General features: G+C 38.3%; 1 protein-coding gene across 1 annotated transcript; it reads left to right on the plus strand.

Moving 5' to 3' along the window:
- Positions 1 to 146: 146 nt before the first annotated feature.
- Positions 147 to 23,694, plus strand: BCAP29 (B-cell receptor-associated protein 29). Its single transcript, XM_009572340.1, has 7 exons — positions 147 to 243; positions 3,764 to 3,864; positions 6,041 to 6,191; positions 10,938 to 11,073; positions 13,803 to 13,914; positions 21,825 to 21,925; positions 23,361 to 23,694. Exons 1-7 carry the CDS (start codon positions 152 to 154, stop codon positions 23,397 to 23,399), a joined length of 732 nt encoding a protein of 243 aa, XP_009570635.1. The 5' UTR covers positions 147 to 151; the 3' UTR covers positions 23,400 to 23,694.
- The last annotated feature ends 1,107 nt before the right edge of the window (positions 23,695 to 24,801 follow it).

The raw sequence follows: 24,801 nt of genomic DNA on the forward strand, positions 1-24,801 counted from the left end.
GAAGTCAGGACAGTGGGGGACCCCCCCCCACCCTTCCCCCGGCGCTGCGGTTAAGTCGCTCAGCAACATTTCCCTTTAAGACTCCGTGGCCCAACGCGAGGCAGCCTGGGCCCGCCCGGGCCGCGCTCTCCTCCGCAGGCCCGCCGGGACGATGACTTTCCAGTGGACGGCAGTTGCCACCTTTCTGTACGGTGAAATAGGAGTCATTCTCGTGCTCTGCCTGCCGTTTATTTCTCCGCTGAGGTAGGACTTCAGTGTGCTGGACACCCCCAGCTCGGCCTTCTCACGGTTTGGGTTTATTTTACGTTTTTGTTTTTATAAAAGCCGAGTTCTTAAACTAACAGTGAACTAAGCTGAAGGAATGCTGTTCGGGACTTGAGCGTCAGGAGTTTCAAGAATCATAAGCCTCTTTTAAGGAGCTTTATGTTTGCTTTACACACACTGCTGATTCATCCGAGCAGCAGTCGGGGTTCCCAGGATGAGCCCCATTGCTTTGCTTCAGCAAGTGGGACGTCGTCTCCCAGTCTTCCCTCGGGCGTTTTTGGAGTAGCCAGCATACAGGAGGGCATCTGGCTTCCCTTGCTATGAGCTCAGTAAGAAATGAGAGGATGGTGCGGCCTTTTCAGGAGTTGTTTGTCAAGTTTGTGAGGAGCAGCTTTACGTTTTAGTGTGCACTAGGCATTGTGGGTGCTGAACAGATAAGAGACATCTGATATTCAAAGCTAACCCCATACAGCGTGTGTAAGGGCGCTCAGAAATTTGTGATCATTTGTTTTAAAAAATGCAGACTTCAGCTTGATGCAAAAGGTTCAGGACTGCTGAAATAAAGGCCTCTGTAAACTTGTATATAGATAAACAAAATAATAACACCTCTAGAACACAACACAAACGTTGAGAAAAAGAATTCATTCTTGTAAAATTAATGCCCTAAGTAAGGGAAAGAAACAAAATGTGTTAATTACTCTTACTGTATGCAAAGGCCTGGCTTACAACCTTATCTTGTTTCCTGTAAGTAGCTCTTCAAATTTGGTAGTGTTATTTTTATTTCTTTATAAGAAATAAAGAAAGCTAGGTTCTCTGCAAGAAGCAAGAGAAACAGAGTTATGATTTCCTCCCAGAATATCAGTAATTCAAAAAAACCCAACTTCCTGAAAAAAAAAACAAGTAGGATAAAACCTTAAAGCTTTTAAAAAAAAAAAAAAAAGAACAAAACACTGTCTCAGTGTTGTGTAAAAACTGTTACATGTTTGTTTTCTGCATCTTTAGAATGAAGAATGCAGTTTTTACTGTAATATGTGAAGGAACAAAACCTAAACGAAAACCCTGCAGTGTGGAGAGTTTGAATTTAACTATGTAAACCTGTGGGAGAGTCTTCAAAATGGTTGGCTCATCCACCACCAATATCAATGATAAGTCATGTTTCCTCAACTTCAGAAGTTGAAACTGTTATAAATGTAATTTAATCTCTGATTTTTACAAGCTGGCTTGTGAGGAGTTCAGCATTTCAACATAGATTATTAAGTTCTCGTATTTTCTGTTGTTTTCCAATCAAAAGTGCAACTGTATGTAAGAAGGGATAAGTATTATGGGAGTTGTAATCATCAGATTATTAATGGCTTATGTGAGGAAACTAGCTGCAAGAATTTCTGTGGGCTGATGACACATGCACAGTACATTGGGAGTACTGAAATAGGTTTCACTTATGCCATAAATAGGGCTTGAATCCAGTCTTTGTGGCTGAAAAACAAATTCATAACCTGCAGTATTACCAAAACTTAACTCAAACATTAAACACAGTGCTTTTAATTATATACAAAGGATAGATTTTTGCCCTTAGTTTGTAGCATTCAGCTATTCCTTTGAATAGTGGTTTCTGAAAGAGTGAAATAGCTTTATCTTTTATGTGACATGTTCAATTATCTTGTTAACAAAACTGTCGCAGGAATCTTGCGGGGTTAAAGATTAGATTTAGCTGCTATGACAGTACTGGAGGGCAGCAGTTCTGCCTTGCGCATCTTGGTGGCCTGGGAGCTGGTTCTGTCAGAGCAGTAAAGCATGCACGATTAAAGACAGACATGAAACTGCTGTTCTTTAAAGTTTTGATTTACTCGCTTGTCAGTCTTCAAACAGATTGTTTACCTTTTTTGTGCCTGCACATTTTTTGGATAATGAACTCCTTTTCAAATTTGCTAACAAGCTTTTAAGTTCCCGGGGAATAAGTAAATTGACAATATAAAAATGCAAGTACACAAAAAGACAGAACTGTACTGCCAAGTGTGGTACATCTGTAGTGGTGGCTGGTACTGTAATTCGGAAGGATTATATTTGTGTGACTTCTGTCACCAAAAGGAAATGCAGCATTAATAAATGTGAATTGTGATACTTTTTGAGGAAAAATAAGCATGAAAATATGACATAGGAAGACTTTGCAGTAAAGAGATCTTATTTTTAGCCTGAACATAACTTGGCAGTATACTTGGTCTAAGTTCATACCTTAGAGAATCACTTCCTAAGTGGAGATCAATATGAAACTTGGAGAATTGCATGTTTAAAGAGCTAGCCAGTTGGCTTTGTTTGAGTTATAGCTTGGTTTAATTAAAGTAAGCTTTTTGGTTGATACAGACTATGGCTGTCTGCTATAAAGAATTCAGATTATACTAAAAGATTTAAATGAGGTTTTTGCACATACAGTGCTAAAATATTTTAATTCTTGCTGGTGCAGAACCAGAAGGAACCATTGGAGATGATGCTACAGTCTAAGTTAAGTTAGATTCATAGTAGGTCGGAAACTGCTTTGTTAAAGGACGAATTTTAACAGTCTCTGGAAAATGTCAATACTCTTAACAAAAGTTGGAAATTTTACCTGATATAATCAGACAGTGACTAGCATGCCTGTGTTACATCCCTGATGGCATAACTAGGTATTACTTCATTTCTGCAGTAGCACTGATTCTAACCAGCAGCAAAGGACAAGTAGCTGCTCTGTTGTTGTCTCTTGTGGGTTTCAGTTGATTTGAGCACATCAGATGTTCTTCATTTGTGCTGCAAGTGTGAATTCTTGTAGAGCCCTCTGTTCAGTAATATTGAATAGGCAATTGATTGTTTAAACAAAAAAAAATAATGGTCTTCACCACCATTGGGCCTCTGAAGTTACTTCCTTAGTGAACAAATTTATGCTCTTGAAAGAGGTTTTAACACTTGACAAAACAGAAACACAAGACTTGTCCTTTTGTTGTCTTTTGCAAGTTAGAATGTAATAACAATCCTTGTACTTTATAATTATGCAGATTGATCAATGTAAAAGATAAGCCTTATGAAGAAGGATGGTAGAGACGATCTTAATTTGTGGAGGGGTTTTATTTTATTTGGCAACAAGGAGTATAAGTGGGTAGAAATAAAAATGATGGAATGGGTTTTACAGTTTTTATCCTATCCCTGAGTTTATTGTAGTCAGGACTGAACACAAAGTAATGCTAGCCAAAGTAAAAGCTAAAATAAAACATATCTGGAGAGTACCTGCTATCATGCGAGAAGTTTTTAAGTTGAACCAGCTGTCTTTGCCTGTGTTGACAAGAAACAAAAAAGAGACAAGCAAGTTGGATTGTTGGAAAAGTTACATATACCTAAATTATATTGCAATTAAAGCAGCTGTTTAGAGACCTTACATAAGTCTCATATCAATAACAAGGCTCTCTTCTGTGAGGTCATTATGCTCTTCTTTTACTGTTTAATTATTTTTGAATAACACAGTGCTATTTTACAGATGGCAGAAGATTTTTATGATTCCTCTATGGAGCAAAATGGCAGTTTTTTGGAACAAGATGTTCCTTACAATAATAGTTTTACTGATCGTCTTGTTTCTTGGTAAGTGTTATATAATTTCTTAACAAATGGGGGGAAAAAAAACGGTATATGGAGTTCATGGCAGTAGGTTAATTGAAAAGATTCAAGCCTAATGTAAATCAGCTAATATGTTTAAAAGTTCTACAGTAGAATGGAAGAGGAGAGGGCTTATACTGCATATGTGTTGGGAATCCAAATGCAATAGTAATATAGTAGTGAATGAGGAGGAAAAATGGAGTGTGGTCTAGGCTGCTGCTTGTTTTTACTTTCTCACACAAGTAAATGAACTTGAAATGTTTTATACCAGAATTAGGCTGAGCTGCTCAATATGCAGTAGATGGCACTCTTTCTCTTGGTTGCTGTTGAAACAGAAGACCGGAAGGATATATCAGAGCACTGGGCTATTTGGGTACTTTTGCTCAGCACAGATACAAAACAGCTGTTGGCTACATTTGTTATGAGTAGATCTTAGGGTCTATCAAGTAGGAGTACAGCTTTAGTGAAATTAGAGCTTGAATGACAACCATATGCCTGACTGATTTCATTTAATGTCTGTCCTGACTGCTTTGTGTGGTTTGTGTGGTAAGTATCTCATGTATTTAATTGATGGAAATAGTTCTCCTGTGTTTTAGTGATAGAAGTAGTTCTTCTCCATGGATAGAAGTGTTTCAAGTGCCTTACAATGAAAATGCAATTTAATTCCAAGCTACTTAAAATACAAAGAAAAAATACGTGGTTTTATTGTCTGCTGAGAGAAGCATACAGATGCACTACATATATAACAGTCAGACTAGACGGCAATACTATATTCCTAATATTTAAAAAAGTACTGGAAATGCAAATAAACATTTTTTTTATTTTAGGTGATCTTTAGTATTATCTTTAGAAGTAGATCCTTCAGTAAATGGCTTAAGATTGAGAACTGGTGGATTTAATTTACTCTTCTTGAAAACCAATTGAAAAACTTTGAAAAAGTTTGCTTTTAAGTTGGTGATGATTATTGATTTTGTGGAAAGATAGATTTGGGCTAAAATAAAGCAGTGGTAAGATGCTTGCCCCATAGCGTAAGTTGATAGATTACTGCAGGATTAGAATCTTCCCATAGCACAGGGATATGGATTTTTGTTTGGTCTTAGTCTTCGTTGCATAGTTTGAAGTTTCACTTCAAATCTCTTCTTTTTTTTTTTTCCTCTCTCTAAATAACTTATGAACATAAGAGACAGTCATAAGTGATGTTACTCTCACATGCTTTTCTGTGGAATTGATTTTGTCTGCTTAAAGAAATGCAGCAGCAATTTAGTAACACATGGACAAAATATTCTACAAGAACTGATGATGTGTCATGACGTGTATTTTTGTTGATGTGCAGGAGGAGATTTTAGGTGCTCTGTGGGCTTAAGTATGTATGATGACCTTAAGTTTACAGATTGTAATATGAACTCTTAACTGGGTTAGCTTTTGTTTTTATGTAGACGTATGTCCTAATTAATTATGTTGTTCTTTGAAAAGTGTTGGCAGTGTATTGGCTCTTCTGCAGAAATATCAGGAGTATGTGATGGATGAAAGGAAGCTGAAAGATGGATGAAAGGCAGTTGAAAGAAAGCTGAGGTGTAGCTTACCCCCTCTGTTCTGTTTATGTTCAACACTGTGTTACTGCAGTATTCCTGTTTTGATGGATATTATAGAAATAGTTTTTTCCCCTCACTGATTCAAGCATAAAGTAGATGCTTTTGTCATTACTGAAATACATGCTTATCTAACAAATTCCATATGAGGCAGATACTTCAGAAGGCATCTCTTTTTTTTCCTTTCTCTTTCTGTTTTCTCACTGTCCATTGGCGGGATCTTAATTCGGTTGTCAGCAGTGACGTTTTGACACTGTCTGTAGGGTCTCTGGTAACATTTGTAGAATGTGTTGCTTTGGCCTGATCCCTGGTGGCTGGGTGCAAGTGTTGGAAATGACTGTTCAAGCATGTTTTGGACAATGGTTGGCATATCTCCGGAAATATGTTATATCGCTTCAGTGATTCATCAAGACCTATCTTTAGAATGTATGGATAACATAAGTGATGTCATTATTTGTCCTATGCCTGTTTGCTGAGCAGAAAGTCCAAATACATATTTCTAGTACTATGTCTGGTTTATCATGCATGCATACCCACAGATGTGAATAAGAACAAACTATTTCTTTTTGCAGATGCTGTTAGAGAAGTTAGGAAGTACTCGGCCGTTCATGTGAATGAGAAGGCTGCAAATGTCAATACCAATGCCTTTGATCATATTCAGATGAACCTCTTACGATCGCAAAGGAACCTCTATCTCTCAGGTTTTTCCTTATTTCTTTGGCTGTAAGTATAACATTTTTCTAATTTCTACATAGCATGTTTCTTACAGGAACTGTCGCACAAAGTAATGCAACTAAATGCAAAAAAAAAAAAGATCAGAAGGCCGATTTCAAGAGATTAAAGAATTAAGTGTGAGCAGATTGGCTATAAGGCAAGTAAGATCAGGGAAAATAATATCTTACAAATGTTTGAAGATTGGAAGGATATGTGAGCAACACATGGAAAGAAACATTTTGAATGTTTGAGAGAACATGTATTTTGCAGGAGAGGTTTCTTCAGGGAATACTCATTTCCTTCCTTAAACTTACGCCCTGTGTTTTGTTTGTTTTGAACACAGAAAACTGGAATAAAAAACCCTCAAAAACTAAAGTATCGTTAAAATAATCTTAATATGTTGCCAGAAGGTATTATTGCATCCTGCTGTATTAAGAAGCAAAGCTTGAGTCCGACTTGAACCACTTCATCTAAAGCTTGAAGTTAGGAACTGTAGGATAATGTTCCAGCTTCCAAGGAGAGTTTCAGATATTATTTCAGATCAAGCACTTTGTGGTAACTGGCCTATTATGATATTATGATCTTAAGAGCAGTATCTCTTTCAGGACGTTTAAATACAGCTAATAAAACAGGGTAGTGGAAAGGACAGTTCTGTACTGCCCAGTGGTAGCAGTCAAGACTACCTGTGAATCTTCACAGTAGCCACAACAACCTGCAGATCTTCTTAGTTGGGCAAGGAGCACATGAACTAATTGGACACAGATAATGTGAATGAATGGAAACAGATATGTTGGTCAGACGATTTCCTATTTGTACATTTTTATGGTGACACGGGCAAAGAATGCTGGCCCTCTTCTGAATTCCTATAGTGAGCTGCTTGACATTGCCTAGATACACAAGAGGAACACAGAACAAGGAAATGCCTGGAGTCAGAGAATTCTAACAAACTTCTTCCCCTTGGAGTGATGTGTGGCCATTTTAGCTGATCATTGAGGAGCATTGTACATAAAGAAGTATCAAGGAAAAACTTGTACAAAACTTGAGCAGGAAAACTTTGGAGAAAACAAAGGTGGCTGTAGCCTTGCACAATAGTGATAGGAATGCATCATGTTCTTTGTCTTCCTTCAGAAAGGTTAAGTAAATATGCACAAATATGTTTGTGATCTCTGCTCCAAGAGAGGAATAGCTGGATTGTGTCCTACACTAGAGTTGGAAGCTGGTCCCCTAGGATCCTACTCCCACTCGGCTTTCAAGGAAGAAAACTTGTCAGGTGGCCCTAATAGATTTTATTGTACATAAAAGTTCTGTTCTTGGAGAGGTTTGCTTAAGGTTTGTTTTTTGGCTACTGGCCTTTAACCAAGATTTAGAAGAAATAAATGCTCCTACAGTGGTTGCTAGATCAAAGGGCTTTTCTTAGTAGAGCTATTTTGCTTATCCATTAAACAGGCATAATGTCTGTCAGAGGAGGGGGAAAAAAGTGTTCCTTGGGTTGCCTTATCCTACACTGCTACTACCATCACCCAACCAAGTTAAGACCCCATGTAGGTGTGAATAGGTACTTGGACGCCCCTGGTTCATTCTTTGGGTCAGTTTTGATTCATTTTAGCACATCAGCCAATAAGAGAATTCCAGAAAAGTGGTAGATGGAGATTCCCAAGATGGAGGAGGCTGGAAGCTTGTCACTTCTGGCAACACAACAAAAGTTCTTCTCCATCTGTGGTTCAGCAATTGCAGAACACTGGGTACAGGTGAGGAAAATGATCTCCTATTAGTGGAGGTATTGGGGCCAGCTGAGCCTTCATCCACCAGCTGTCTGCGCAGAAAAGAAGAGGGTCATAGTTACCAGAGACTGTCCCCTAGGCAGGACATAGGCACCCATCTGCTAGTCTGACTTGATGTCTTGGGAGATGTGGAGAGCCTGGCAAGGCTTATCTGGCTCCCTCTTTACCTGTGCTGAACCAGAGAGGGATGAGAAGGGCTGAAAACAAAAGGAAAGCTAAAGAAAACGTGGGCCCACTGCTCACTGGGGCAGGGGACCAAATGACAAAGGATATGGAAAAGAATAAGGCATTGAGTGTCTCATTACGAACCTTACGTTATATTGTTTCTTACTGATAAGGTCTGCTGTTTGGCCTCCCAATTCTTTGAGCCTTCTAGGAGAGTCCGGTGGGGAATGTGACATTACCCATAGTAGCGGAAGATGCAGCTAGGGAGTACTTAAGCAGATTGGGCATATACAAGTCCGTGACATCCTAGGATGGGATGCATCCTTGCATACAGAGGGAGTTGGCCAAGGTCATTGCAAGGCTGTGCTCTGTCATCTTTGACACGTGGTGATCAGGAGAGGATCTGGTTACTGCAAAAAAGCAAACATTGCACCTGTCTTAAAGAGGACAAAAAGCAGGATGTAGGGAACTAGAGATTAATCAGCCTCACCTCCCTGGAAATGTTATGGAGCAAATCTTACTCAAAGCCATTTCCAGGGACATGAAGGATACAATGACTTGGAACAGCCAGCACGGATTTACTAAGGGGAGGTCATGCCTGATCATCGGTGTTGCCTTCTGCAATGACTGGCTGTGTTGATGAAGGGCAGAGCAGTGGGTGTTGTGTGCCTTTAGCAAGGCCTTTAACATAGTTTCTTGTGGTATTGTGATAGCCTAACTCTGGAGGAATATGGGCTGCAGAAGTGGAGAAAGAAGTGGGTGGAAGAGAAGTGGGTTGGACGGGGCTCTGAGCAACCTGATCTAGTGGAAGATGTCCCTGCCCACAGCTGGGCGGTTGGACTAGATGACCTTTAAAGGTCCCTTCAACCCAAACTATTCTATGATTCCATGAAAATTCCCTGGGCCTTTGGGCTCAAAGGATGATAGTAACGCAAATTCTAGCTGGTGCCCCTCAGGGATTGGTACTGGGCTCGATACTGTTTAATGTCCTTATTAACAACCTGGATGATGGGATTGAATGCGCTCTCAGCAAGTTTGGAGACAGTACCACATCAGAGTGGTTGCTATCTTGGAGGGCAGGGCTGCTATTCAGAGAGAGCTAGACAGGTTGGAGAAATGTGCTGTCAGAAATACCATTAAGTTCAACAAAGGCAAATGCAAAGTCCATCATCTTATAACCACATACAGTATCCAGGCTGGGGACTGACTGGCTGGCTGGGTAGAAAGCAGTTTTGCGGAAAAGGAGCTGGGGATCCTGATAGACAGCCAATCGTGTATTGAGCTGTAATAGCAAGGGTGTAGCCAGCAGGCCAAGAGAAATGGTTATTCCCCTCTGTCTGGCACATGTGGTGCTGCAGCTGCAGGACTGTGTCCAGTTTTGACTCCCCAAAATACTGGAGTGCTGCAGCGGGGTACCAAGAAGGTTGGGGGCTGAAACACATGACCTATGAGGAGAGGATGAGGGAGCTTGGCTTGAGCCAGAAGAAGAGACATTGAAGGGGAGATCCTATTGCTTTCTAGTGGTAGGATGTAAAGAAGGTGGGGCCAGCTCTTCTCAGTGGATCCACACAGGAGTGACAAGAGGCAACAGGCCAGGAACCTGGGAAATCTTGTGATTGACTTGTGATAAAAAGTACTTTTTCTACTATCAAGAGTAGTCAAAGACTGGAACAAAGACCCTGAAAGACAATGGAATCTCCATCATTGGAGATAGTGGGAGCTCAACTGGACAAGCCTCTGAGCAGTCTGCTCTACCTGTCCCTGCTTTGGGCAGGAGCTTAGACAGGATGACCTCTGGAAGCACCTTTCAACCTATGTGATCCTGTGATTCTGTTTTAGTAATGACGTTTTACTGACTCCTGACTGCTCCATCTATAAATGAATAAGCAATAGTAAAAGATGCTAACCCTTCGAAAAGTAGTGACATGGGACCTTAACTTTTTTATTAAAACCAAAAAAGAAAATGAGCTTTCAATGAGAAAGCAGGGAGGAGGACTTACCTTGAAAGCCAAAAGGTCTATTAATATGCTTTCAGTTATGAAAAAGCCAATTGCTTGGATTTTCTAATTTCTTTTGAAGAACAGCTGCGTAGTTATATTACAGGAATTAATTTAATTCAGTGTTGCTTTGGCCTTTCTTTGATTCAGCAACATACTGCTTTGAAAGACTCCAAGATGAATAACAAAAGTAGTGATGCAAAGAGGCAATCACTAGATGAAATCAAGGGAAGTATTTGCAAAGCTTAGATTTGAGGTGCCATGTGAGTGCTGACATTCATGCATGTTCTGATTTAGACAGTATTGACAGAGTACTTTGAAGATTAATATGCTCACATTGCTAATTTTATTCTTGTAAGGCCCTTTATAAACCTGTGTTGGGTTTGGTTTTTTTTGCATTGTACTCATTACATGAGTACATAACATGTTGCCTGTATTTGTATTCAGGGATCCATCGTATTTAAAACACTAGGTCTTACAAGAGTAAGAGTATTTCAGCCTTTAAGCAACCAGGTCTCTGACCCCTTAATGGCTGTGGGTTTTTGGGAGGAGGGAGGTTCTGCATCAGGTAAAAATCAGACTTTTGGTGGATGAAAATCTTTTCAGTCTCTTATTTTACTATTATTTGTCATCAATGAACCTGGATGTTTCCCTTCAGGTGCTTAAACAGTCCTCTTGTGGTTTTGTTTTCACATCTAATGCAGAGAGAGAGAAAAGGGGTTGTGTTGGTGTTTGGTTTTCTTGTTGTTGTTGGCTTTTTTTTTTAATTTGTATAGTGAATTACTGTGCTGTTCACTGTGTTTCTTCACCAGTGTATTGAGACGTACTGTTACCCTTCTTACTCAGTTGGCAAAAGGGATGGCATCTCATGCAGCTCTGGAAATGCAAGTAAATGATGCTACTGAAGCAGCCAAAAAATACATGGCCGAGAATGAAAGGCTGCAGGAGGTATTTTTGAACTTTTTTAGTTATTTTCTTATACAGCAAGTAGTTAGTACAAAATACTCTGGGGATGGTTTGCTACTGAATAATGTTCGTTCTATTTTTTTTCTTCTGGTGGAAAAAGGAAGAACAATGTTCTTACAATATATAATTCAGAATACTGAATACAAATTTCAGTAGCATTTTATTAACAAAGGAAACTAAAGTAATCCAAATAAATGAAGTTCTCTTTCCAGTACAAATTTTGTCAAAGTAGTAATATATTCTTAAAATATCTCTTTGAATTTAATCGTAGCAAAGTAGAGTGAGACACTAATTTTATTCTTTTTATTGTAAACAGTTGGCTGTTTAGGTCAGGGCTATAGCAGTCCAGTATGGAAAAGCCTACAATGTAGCTGTTCTCGTGATGGCTGTTTCTTCTAAATAGGATTTGCTCTAGTCCTGAAGTGTCTTTTCTAACTTGTAAAATTGGTCTTTTGTGTTTACTGTATTTTGTATTCTTGCATCTATTTTTATGGAGGGCCAGCCAATTTCCTAATACCTTCCTTCCTCAGTAAGGCATTGCTGTAGTATTAATGAGGATATTACCAAAAAATTCTTACTTAAAAGAACTACTAATGGACCAAAGATATGTTATTTTTATGGGAAGAATGGAGAAAATTAAGCTATCATTTGTCTGTTGTGGTTCAATATACAGTTGTATGCACGAAGGGAAGTCAGCAAAGATAATAAAGATAAAGGTATGAAATCTTTTCTCACAATTGGTTAGTTTGACTTCTGTTGGAAGAGATTGAACCATAAGCTAGAATGCAGATATCCAGGGTATGAAGACTCTTACAGCATTCTTCAGTCTGGCACATTGTCAAAACAAAATTCACTGCAGGTGTGTACAGGTTTCCTTCTAGTTTGTCTGGAGCAGTGTCTATGGTTACCAGCACTGTAATTTTTTGTAATAAATCTTCAGACAAAGAGAACAGACTCTGGACAAAAAATATCAGAAGGGGTGCAAAAAAATCCAGTTATTTGAGAGGTGTCGTAAAACAAGGATCCCTAGAGTATGTGTAAGTTATTTCCTAAGTATGAAATGATTCCAGAATTTGGGGATTTGATATTTTGTCAAAATGATCCAGACTCCTTCCCTCAGCCATGGAATTTGTCTCTTTATGGCATACTGGTACATTTTTTTTCCTTTCTGTCCTGTTGGGATTTGGCCAAAAGTCCTCTCTTTGTTCTGCTTTCACATTCTCTTAGCAACACATTCTCTTAGCTGCTTGTAAGTGATAGCCAGAAACTGGAAACTGTATTCCTGACTGTTTCTATTTCTGTGTTTGATTGCATGGTTTGCAAAAACAGTGGTAGCCACAGGTACAGCCAGCATGCTGTGGCTGGATCTCCATTGTGCTGGAGATGCAAAGTGTTTAGGATTGGTTTATTTTAACTTCATAGAGATACTATGACTTAGGTTCCTCTGTGGCTTGGCCCCTGCATTTGTGTTCATTTACAAGCGTGCTTCATTCCACCATCAGAGAGAGGCAAGAGCAATTGGATATAGGGCACTGGCTGTAAGTATAAATACTGTAAGTTTACTCTAGTGTGCTAGGTCTGCACTGGCTCCTGTTCAAAGGTTCCATGGAGTGCGGGACTTAAGATAAAAGTTTGTAGAAATAACTATTTGCATATTAATAGAAAGAGGGGAGCACAAAGTAAAGGAGGCAGTCTGTGGCCAATTTCATGACAAATTGGCTATGGTTTTGTTACCAGCAGTCAAATGCAATCTCTGCTCTTTGGTTAAATTGCTTCTGGAAAATTTTCTTCAGCTCTTTTGTTTCGATTGTTTACCAGTCTTTATAAACTGTTCTTTTCCTTCTTCCTAAAGTAATCTTTCCCCTCTGCTCCCACCTGTGCCCAGTAAGCTCTGATATCACAAGTTCACCTAACAGGTGTTCATCTCAGTTGTTCTACTTTTCTTTTTCCCACTAAGTGTTTACCACTTCTATTGCTATTTTTGTAACAGAGATGATGCTTGTTGGATAATGGAGTCTATATATGAGCAAGGGGTCTAATTATGGGGTCTAATCCTTAACGTATGATACTTTAAGTCATCAATAGCAATTGCCTTAATGATAAGAGTGTTGCATAGGTATAGTAATGCCAACATTTTCAGAGTACAGGGAGTATACTGCTCTGGTGTCTAGTACTTACAGGGCTCTTCCTGAATATTTTCCTAGTTTTTTCTTGAATTTCAGTGGAAATCTAATCTGGGTATTGAAGTATTCTGAGGATTGAAGAAGTAGCTGCAAACCTACAAGGAGAGATTTGTATTACATGTATTACATGATTTAAATCAGAATAAATTATTAGAACAAGTTGCACATAAACATGGCAGTGTTCTGTCACTTGCAGTCCCAATGTATGTCTTCTGGAAAAGCCATTTATAACCTAAACAGAAGCTGTGGGCTTGATGCAGAGTTACAACGTACTCTTATACAGGAGATAATGCCCTACTATTACAAGTATGTCAACAATCAACTTAAAACATTGAGCATTTTTTCTTTTTTTTTTAATTTTGGTTTTGTTTTTTTTTTTCTAGAATGACTGAGTATCTGCCCGTGTCATGCTGGCACTTGATAAAACCTGTCGCTTTGCAAGATCAAGGCTGACATTCTCTAGTTGTTTGGCATTAATGTCAGGCTAATGAAAACAAAATTAATTGTAGCAACTGTGGTTTTTAATAGGCCTTGAGTGAAAAAGGAAGCAGTAAAAAGAAAGAGTCAGCAGAAGCAACTGATGAAAAATTGAAAAAGGAAGTTGAACATTTGAAAGCAGAGCTACAGAAGACATCAAACGGTAAGTATTGGTTAGGACTTCTTTGCAATTAAGAAAAAGATGATTTCAACACTGGATGTCAAAAATTTATTTTAGGTGTAGCATTAACTACATCAGTTTATGGAACACGTGGCTTGGGTTTCTTTACATTTGACTAGGAACTGGAAAAACATGCCATTGCCATCCCCATATTTTAGTAAATGTTTTCATTATGAAAACGTGCACGGTGTGATTTGAACATCTTAGTTAAATTGATCTATTTAAGTGGTGTTGACTTGTGTTCATCAATCATATGACCAGGATATGGAATCAATTGCAGGTTGCTTATAGGCATCAGACTGATCTTTCATGTCATACATATCAGCCACTCTCCCTGTATAAAATGGGGAAGTGTGTGGTTGAGATTTTTTCTATAAAGTAGGGTTTCGGTCAGATAGCAGAAAAGTCCTTGACTAGTATTCTAAATTTATATATCTCCTGCAGCAGAGGTGTTAGCTTTTTTTTTTAATCTCTTTTTTTTGTCTACAAGGAAACATGCTTTGTGATTTGTAACATAATACTTTTGTTAGCAGCTTCCGTGTTTAAGGTTTAGGTTGTCAAAACTGCTTTCTTGGCAACCCAAATTGAGATAGAAGCAGATTTTACCTGTTTGGTTCTCCCTTATTGGGATCTGTCAAGGTGTGTGATGCTTATGAACACTTGCTCATCTGAAATTAGTGTTTTTAAGATAACACTGCCTGTGACCTTGTAAGCATTAATCAGATGTTCAGACTGTAACAAAATACAGATTTTTCATGGTACCAGATAGCATGTTGTCATCAAAACATAGCCCTGCTTTCATATTGCATGGCACTGCTACAAAGCTGTAAAAATAACAACATTAATCATTTTTCATTGTCCACTGGGAAGACAAACAAGAACTGTAGAACAGCTGTTTTCAGCTGGGCTTGAAGCAACAAGAATCTTTAAATAGAGGGTCTCACTAGTTCACATTTTCAGGCAGGTTTGATTGTGGGTTTTCCCTCTCCTGCTGCTTTCTTAAAGAAAGGGGGGAAAACTGCCTTTGAAGTGACGGGATCAATGAAAAACTTTAAATGCATATGTTTTATTTAAACTAACTGGTGGTATGTAACACTAATATAATGTAAGCTTTTCAGTGAGGAATGCTAGAGAAAGCTAAGGAATAAATAGATTTACCACATGCTGCTTCAGCTGCATTCTCCCTGTGGGCTGTTGTCCATCCAGAAGATGTATAAATTAAGGCATGCTTGAGCCTTTTGTTAGGGGGAAAGTGGGGGAGAGGGTCTTTTTAAGGAATGAATAGGAAAATATTTACAACCCTTCCCCTGATGCCATCCCCCTCATTGCCAAAACAGGAAACCCCATGGTTATGTTAATTACCATCGTCAGCTAGATGGTGTTAAGGTTTGTCGATCTTATTTTTTTGTAAGTTTTCCTATACATTATTTTGAGCAAACTGATAGCCAGAAAGCTCAAATTGCTTGATAATAGCCATATCTGTAGACTCAGCTTTCTATGGAGTGTTAGAGATTTAATGTGAATTGAACTTACTGTTTTCTTTTGAAACTTCTGCAACTGAGCAGGTGAATGTTGAGTTTCATGTTCGCAAAGTGTGAGCAATGTATTACACAGTATCAAAGTTGAGATTGAAAACCTTGTTCTACCCCTTTTTAACAATTTGTTTCATGCCACTGAGCTCACATGTAAAGTAGCCTTTCCTTCATGTGTCCATGAAATATTGGGGGTATTTTGTAGGAGGGAAAGGAGTAAAGAGTGTTGGGAGTGTCACCTAGTAATGAAACAAGGCAAAACTAGTATAAAGGGGAAAACTTTACTGGTTTGGGTTTTTTTGGCTTTTCTTTTTTGTGTGTTTTTCAGCTATAGTATCAGTAGGAGTCATAAATTTGGATTTTGTTCTTGTTTGGTTGGGGTTTGGGGTTTTTTTGCTGCTTGGATGAAAAAGTATAATCTTCTTCACAGAGCAGTTTCAAATATCCATTGCTCTGGTCAGGTACATTTGTTAAGCTACTTATGCATGGTGATAGAGTGATATATTACTTTATAGTAGGCCACGTGTTGAAAGGTGGGTTACCTCGATACGGTGGCAACCAGGAGGAGTCCTAAATGTGAGTCTGCTTCCTAAATGTAAGTCTGTTTCACATTTAAATAACGCAGTTTCGTATGAGATTAGTGCTATGACTTCAGGGGAGATCCAAATATTCTGTAAGGTTTTGATCCACTATTTACAATGTCTAGCAGAGAAAATACTGTGTCTCCTCTTTCTGAAATTCTGACTGAACTTATAGTGTAGACAGTGATTATTGCAGACTTTCAGGAGACATCTCTAGTTCTTCAGCTTTCTACCTTTTACAGGAAATGCAGTCTCTACCTTATGTTTTTTTGTCCACTTAACCGTAAGTGAAATCCTAAGTTAAGAAGACAGTTTGCCACCTACTGTGTTCTGGGCAGGTGGGGAGGAAGAATTTAGTAGTGAAATTACTAAAATCTGAGGAAAGGCTGGAAATGAGTGACAAAGATTTCAGCCAAATTTGTTTTCTTTTCAGGCTTGACTTTCCTATCCCCCTTGATGCCCTTTTTTGCTTTATTGTGGAAGTGAAGGAAGGGGGCTAGTTCTTCATTACTTTATTGCAGACCCACATACTGGGGGCTTTATAGGCACCCAGCAGTGGAGCTAGCACTTTCAGAGCCTAAATCCATTTTTGGCATACCTGGACATGTAATAACATGACTGTTTAGAAACCTTCTGAGATGGTATTTTATTTGTTACACTTGTATATTATGAAAAATGTCTTACTGATACCTAGAAATAAATATATGTGCTCCTAGGAGTACCCAGTGCATATGTGAGAATGTTTCTTCTGCTACACATTAGACATAATTTCTTAGAAAATGTTGATTCAGCTAATTAAAGTCTCTCAGTGTGGCTGCTGGTCTCAGACCTATAGGAATTTCCTGGGGAAAGAAGAGATGCTACGATATTGTTTCATTTTGGTAGTTTTAAAAATTATCCAAAAAGCTGCAAGAAAACAAACTATCTGCAACTGGAGATGACATCAGAGTATGAGAGAAGTTTCAAAAAGTAGCTGTCCTTACAGCAATCCTTGGGTTGGGGGCAGGAACAAGACTTTTGGTGCATTAATTTTATTTTCTCGCTCACAGATCCCCCACTGTGGAAATGCTGATGTGTGAAATGTCCATTTGTTATTATGGGACCCTCACGGCAGGAGGGAGACTTCTGCAGTGCTGCACTATTCCGCCTTCTATCTCGGGTCATTTTTTTTGTGACACTGTCCTAGTATATGGTACAGGCTACAGCTTCATTTAAACAACAGAATTTACACTTAACAACTAGTATTGCTCAAGTCTTGCAGCAGAGCACACTGGTGGCAGACTCCTGTCCAGCTTGTTGACCCCTCACTCTTCTAGCAGTATTTCATGGCAAACGACATACACCTAAAGCTTCTACCTGCATGTGATGGAGCATGATGGGCATTATGGTCCCCAGCACCTGTGTGCAGTTACTGAGCTGTGATCTTATTGCATCTTTGAGCTGAGTCTGTAGTGTCATGTTGAGACAAAACCCAAAGACCATTTCTTTGTCTCTGCCAGGATTTCACTTTGAGAAATGTGTACTGACTCACCAAAGTAATTTAGGTGCTTTTGAACTTTAGTTCAGCTTTTTCTGAAAATACTCTCTATTTATATATATTGTTGTTATAGGCATACAGTGGGGCAGGAGGAAATTCTGATGAAACTTCCGTGCATCCTTTAATGAGGTTTGTGTACAGAACATGTCACAGGAATGCTTTTTGTTTCATGGTTGCATAGTGCTGCAGGAGACAGGAGTAAGAGAGCAACAATTCATGTGGAGGGCTGGTTTTGAAATAGCTTTTAATTGTTGACTATTCTAGAAAGTATGCACGTACAGATGTACAACTCTCACTTAAATACTAAGATTATTAGGTGTTAGAAAGATATAAACAATACAGACATTGGAACTGTTGCTGCCAGTGAGAGTTCAGCTCAGCATTTGTGTTGCCAGCAGGCTAGTGCCATGTATGAAAACTATATTTATGTTGAGCTCCACTGAAACACTCCAGTTTTTAAAAACAAATAAACAAACAAACAAACAAAAACTATCAGCTTTCTTTTGTAAGCTGAGGATAGGAGATACAAGTTAAAAGAATTGGCCACAGTCTCATGTTATTTTGCCGATGGCAGAGGGAGGTTTAGAAACAAAGTTCCATCTTACTTAACCTTACTTTATAACTGTGAGATCATAACCTTGGTGGGAGCCACTGCACAATGTCACATGTCAACAAGAGTTGATACTCATATTTGTTGATTCGAAGGGATGGCGCTACATACAGCAAGCATGGTTGTGTTATACAAGGCTGTTTATGCCATCTGAAGATGCTGTAACATCCCTTTTGTAACAAAATTTCATTTGAGGTTGCGAAAGGTGCTTGGAGCAAATCTGTGTGTCGTTTTTTTGGCCCTGCCTTCTCTTTTTGAACTTTATCTGACCATTACATCTTAAGGAGAGAATTCAGAATTAGTATGGAATTACTTGACTGGAGTTGTGTTCCCAGCTTTACAGCGTATTTGTTGGCAAATCTCTTGTCCCGTCAGTGCCTAATTCTTAAATGTGAATAGCTCTTTCTCAACTGGAAGACTCTTTTAAGAGAAGAATCTTTCTTAGTCTTAAACTAGTCCAGATCTTTTGGGTTTTAGACTTGTATTGTGAGCAATGCTAATTTAAGTTCCAGATCGTTTCCTTAGTAGCAAGGACTATAACTCAAGTGATTTAGTCAGACCAGGACTACTAGTTGTGTAGGAAATCATTGGTTGCTTTTGTTGCTGTTTGGTTTTGGTTTACTGTTCAGTTCTCCATCCTTGTTGAAATGAGAAGATAATATAAATGCTACAGCTACTGGGCTGTGGTAACCTCTTCAGAGCAATTTTATTCCTCATCCTGCTTCAACTTTAGAGGAATCTGAACTAAACTATCTATCCTGGAATAGGATACAGAGAATGTGGTAAGGGAAGGACAAGTTCTCTACTTCTCCCAAACTGTAGATGTTACATCAGTTTATGAACCTTCAGTCACACATTAAGTGTAAAAGAATAAAGTTTTCCATAAACGTCTTCCGTTGATATACTGCCCTAAGAATATTTTGTTGATTTTTCTTTGAGGGGAAGGGGAAGGAATGAAAAAGGATGGCCCACCTCTCACAGTACTGAGGCTGGATTCCAGTTTTGGGACTTACTGACTGTTCCTCTCACTAGTTGCGTTAACATAGAAGCAGCGTTCTCACCTCCTGCCTGCTCATGCATTTACTTGGTAGGAACAATCAGCTGTTGGGTTTTGCTTGCTGCCAATCCAGCTGTTCTGTCTCCTGTGAGACAAAGTAACAGGCCAGGTGGAAGCCAGAGATAATAACTGACTGTATTGTGCACACAAAGGATCTTCTGTTTTCTGCTGGACCAGTGTTCATATGATACGATCCATATGACAAAAAATATACCTGTACGATCGACTTGGCTGCACTGCAGTGTTCATGCAATGACAAAATAGTTGAGCAGTGATGTATGGACAGTCTCTGTTGCTTGACAAGAAGATATCCAGAGAAATTGGCGTACTGGGGAACTCATGTTGTAAAAGTTGTGATGCTCCTTTTTATTGTGTGACCCCAAGAGGAATGAGTCTGGGTTTGGTGGTTTTTGGGTGTTTTTTTGTGTGTGTGTGTGTCCATAGCCACCACAGGTGGAAAGGACAATCTGTTCTTTGCTTTTTCTTCTTCTAGGGTTAGGTTGAGGTATTCCTGTCATACATCTGTTTTGGTCAAAACATTGAAACAATGCAGCAGCTTGTTTGCTTTCTTGGTTTGCAGATACTTTTAGATATTTTGTTCATGTTTTAAAGATACAGGAGGTTTTAGTTGCAACTGAAGTACTGTGCTGCTGTTTGTAAACAGCTAAACAGTATTAGGTCAATAACATTGAGTTACGGCTTCTTCAGAAATGAGATATTGTTAATTTTTACTATAACTATGTACAAGAATGTTTAAACAAAGGCAAAATTTAGCTTTCTAATTAGCAGATTCTTGAAGAGGCGAAATGGCATATGCATGTTTTTGTCTACAGCTTAAAAATCAGCAGCTTACCAAATTGTCACAAGTTGATTTTAGAGTGATTTCCAAATTTTACTGTTGAATATTTTAAACAGTAGCAAGATCAAACAGAGGGTAAATGCAATGGGGCTTGCCTTGTTGGATGTGTAGAAATCATGGTTATCCAAATACCAAAACCTTTAGAAAATGTTTTTTGTATTGATGTTGTCAACAATGCATTAAAGGATGAAGGATATCTGTGTAAGAGTATGGAAGTGAAAGAAAAGATGTAAAGAGATGGGATGAATTTTTGACCATGTTGGAATCAATAACATAAATGTAATTAACTTCAGTAGACCAGAATTTCAGGCTAGGTAAAAGTCCCATTACTGGAAAACCACTTGCAGACTTTTAAAATGAGAATTATTTTGAATCTATACATTCAAATTAATTAATTAAACATAGCAGAAATGCTGGGGGAGGCAGTCTTCCTCTTTGCATGTAGGAGAGTGGTCAAATCTCGTGTCCTAATGTTTCAGGAACTAGCTCCCAAAGTGAACCAGGAGTTCTTGTAGCTAGGTTCTACAAGAACCAGGTGCTAGTACAGACAGGAGTGCTTGTAGCTAGGTGCTTAACAAAAAACACATCTAGCTCCTCATCTTTTGAGAACAAGCTCTTACAGAGGTGCCGTAATTCTTCAGTGTCGTGGAGGTCTCTGGGAAAGAACAGTCTGTCTCAGGGAGCTCACAGTCAAAGGGTAGATCCATGTTTTTGGAACAAGGAAAATTGCAAATGTTTTTTTTATTTGTACTGTCGAGATTTGTTTTTTAAATATGGCTATGTGAGGCAGCCTTATAGGTCATTAACAATGTTTCTCTGTTTTAGCATGAATAAATCAAGTTTTAGAGTATGCCTGTGCTGCTACAGCAGAGAAGTATAAAGATACCTGAGATACCTATAGCACAAGAATATAAAAATGTCTAAATGACCTTACCTGAATGCTTACATAACAGCTTAGGAGTAATGGCTTTATGAAACTTCATGGTGATTTACCCTGCATTGTAAATTAGCCCCTATGGAGTCCTGGGCTGTTTTGTACTGCAGCTTAGACATGCTCTCAGTTTATTGCTGTTGAGATTGTGAGTAGAGTAATAATTACTTTTTCTCATGTTAAAAACCTGTTCACAGTTGTCTATCCTACTACCACCATCTCTGCCTTCTCGTCTATAAGGTGATATTTCTAATGAATTAACTCATGCATGGTAAAATATGAAACAGGGTGAAAAGCGGGGGGTCTATGCTCCTATAATAATGTATTATCTCTCTCTTCCCCTCCCCCCCATTCTATAGACTGCCTCAGTTGCTTTACTAAAATCTTGCCCAGTGTTTGAGTTCCCTCTTTGTTTTAAGAGGGCTGACAGTTTTGATTTCAGGGTTGTAGAGTTTTCTTTTTCTAGAACTGTCTTCTGCAATGTGACGGAACGCTGTAGTCATCACTAACTTGTCAGCTCTGTCAGCAGTTTATTGGTCTTGCCCTTATCTTTCTTACAGCCCCTTCCTGTTCCTTGTGCTGCTCTTCCTGAACACAAGTCATTCTCTTTCCTCTCCCTGTCCTGCACATCTCTTCCTGTGTCCATCTGTGATGCTCTGTTTTAAATTCAAGCTTTTTTAGAGGAAGGACTGTCTAGTGCAGTGGAGCCCTAATATATAACTAGGGCTTTGAGGAACTGCAGAAATACAGGTAATAATTAAAACACTAATTCTGATATTTTACAGCTCTCATCAAGGCAAATGATGAAGTGACTGCCGTTAAAAAGCAGTCTGAAGGCCTTAAAAGAGAATATGATCATCTGATGAAAGAATATGAACGCCTTCAGGTAGGTGGTTCTGGATCGCTATATGAGCGCGACGTTCTGAAATTGTATCAGCAAAATTCTGCTTGTTGGCTATTTATTATGCAAGATAAATTACCAAAATCTTTAGTATAGCATAAAGTTACAATGGACAGCACTCCTTAAACTTCGTGAACAATAGTAGAATTTTGTTTTTCAAGGACTGGATGGCAAAGCTATTAGCATTTTCTTTTTTGCACTTCAGGTGACAAAGCTCAGGTCATCATTAGACTCTTATTTTGCTGTCACTTGGGAAATAAGATTCAGATAGTTTTGCATGTGATGATCAAACTGAAATCTTGTAAGAAAATTATAAGAGTTGTGTGTGTGTGGTATATACATCATTTATAAAAGTAATTTTATTTTGTTTGCTCTTTAAACATGTTTGCAATACTGGATTATAAATGTTGCAATACTGTTATACGCAAGAACAACAACAACAAAAAATAAAACAACAACAACAACAAAAAAACCCAAAACCCAACACAGTCTATGCTAAAAACATGCTGCTATAAAAATTCAAACTGAAGTACAAAATAAAAAAAAGAGAAACATAACAAGCAAAAGCTGAATTAGCAGTTTGATTGGGTATTTGCATATGCGCATGGCTATAATACCCAGTACAGTAATTATTTCTGGTAGAACTGGGTGCCCTACTTGTTCTTTAGTTGTCTGACAGGCATTTGTATGTTCCATACCTAACATCTGCCTCAGAATTCAATAAAAATTCAATAAAAATGAAAGCTAGCCTGATTACAAGAAAATAAATTATTGATGTTAAAATTATGGTGATCTGCTTTTCAAGAAGAGCTGTTTGTTGGTCCTGTATTAATAAAGTAAAATTTTAAAAAAGGCAAATTTGAGCTGGTTATAATCTTTTTCCTGTACTCTGTGAAGCTGCTTACTGATTCCCAGCCTCACCCTATACTTTTACAGAGATTGCTCAACTGATCTCTGTATTCGAATTAAGACTACCATGCATGTCCTATCTTTGTTGTCCTTCCCTGTGTAATGAGCTGTAGTAGTCCTACTGCATTTCTAACAGTCTTGTGGTCTAGAACACACATCCTTACAGTTTTTTCTGTTTACCTCTGAATGGGAAGAACAGAAGATACTGAGCACACAGTAGATGCAGCTCCTAAGGATGAATCAGTTGATAGCAGAAAACGTTTTCTGCTGATTTTGCTGCACAGTTCAGCTGTAACATGAGCAGGGAGCAGAAGCAGGCTGCATGGCTGTTACTGTACTAGGATCAGAAGCGCATGTGTTATGTGGGGTGGTACTGATGGGAATACAGCTTTGAAGGGTGTATAGTGAACAAATCACGTATGACTTCAAGGGGGCAAAATGTGGCATCTGAAGTCAATGGTTTCTGATCTTGCCAAACATAAAAAATTATTTTTAATCTGTCTCTTTTCAGGACAGTTTAAATGAAGCAGAAGACAGGAAAGACCTGTAGGTGCATCTAAGATGGACGGCATCAGTATAGTTGCTTCAATGTGAAAAGCCTTGTGCTGTTTAGGCTCCTGATGCATATCTGAAACAAACTTGATTTTTCTGAAAAGTACATGCAGTGCAGGTCACTATTCAGATTCCTCTAATATATCTTGGTTGCCAAAATATTCTCTATGGCAAATAAAATGTTAAGTGGCTTACCTGATTTACCATGAAGTTTGTCACTGCTCTTGTGAGGAGAAACTCAAAAATCTTTCAATTCCATCTGGAGCAACTTGACTGTTCTCCAAGCTTTTGCCTTCCAGAATGGTAACAGATCATGCACCATTTGCTTGCAGCATTTGAGCGAGGTTGTATATCACGCTATATCATAAAAACACAATTACCTAAACCTCCTTTGCAAAACCTGTTTGGAGTCTTCAAAAAATCAGTTACCAGTGTGTTGAAGAAGGCTGAAAGCTTTTCATCAGCCATTCCACTTAAGCGGAAAATTGAATGACAATCAATCTAAGGAAATTAAAGAAAGGAGGAAAACTGCATTTCTAAATCCATCTCACTTGTGACTTTCACTTAGCCACATGGATGAATGTATTTTAAAAATAATATTTTGCATGCCTCTGGTTTATTTTTCTTTAATATATTGGGTTATTTCAGTTTTCATAACCAAAGTTTTGGGTTGGTTGGTATTAACATTCTGTATTTTTACACTGTTTACATCTGTTTACTCTGTATGTGCCACTTAACTTCTTTTGCCTTGCTAAGTAAAAATTCTTTTTAAATGTAGATAGTTTGGTTTGTTTTGTTTTGTTTTCATGGATACGATACCTCGAATAAATGTGCACTGTTTTGCATAAGCCCTTTTTGGCATTCAGAAAGTTGTTCTGCATTTCTTTTTTGTTGGTTGGTTTCAGTTTATATTTGAAAGTTGGATGTGCTTGTTATATTAAAGGGATTGTTTAAGTTCATGAGTTTCTGGGTTTATTCATGTAAATCTCTTCCAATATACTATGTCATCAGAGTTAATAGGTATATACACAAAGAACAAAATACACTTCTAACTTGGTGATATTTAACTTTTCCTGGAAATACAGCCTTCTTCATAGGAGTAGTTTTGATTGCTCTGGCAATAGGATTTGTTTAGCTTAGAATTTAAACACAGCATATTACACAGCATATTAAATAAGAATGCATATGTTTTTAAAAAATACTTCATCCATGCTGAAGCAGTACAGAATGTGTTCTCAGAGATTCTGTGACACTGGAGATTTGTTTATTCATATCAAAACTTTCAGGAAAAGCTACAGATTTTAATACCCGCATACGCACAGGTTTTGGTGATGTAGTTGAATGCATCTTCTTTTTTTTTTTTCTTCTCCCTGCCCCCCCTTCTGAAATATTTAAAATTA

The sequence above is a fragment of the Fulmarus glacialis genome, unplaced genomic scaffold, assembly GCF_000690835.1.
Source record: "Fulmarus glacialis isolate BGI_N327 unplaced genomic scaffold, ASM69083v1 scaffold25242, whole genome shotgun sequence".
NCBI classification, from domain to species: Eukaryota; Metazoa; Chordata; class Aves; order Procellariiformes; family Procellariidae; genus Fulmarus; species Fulmarus glacialis.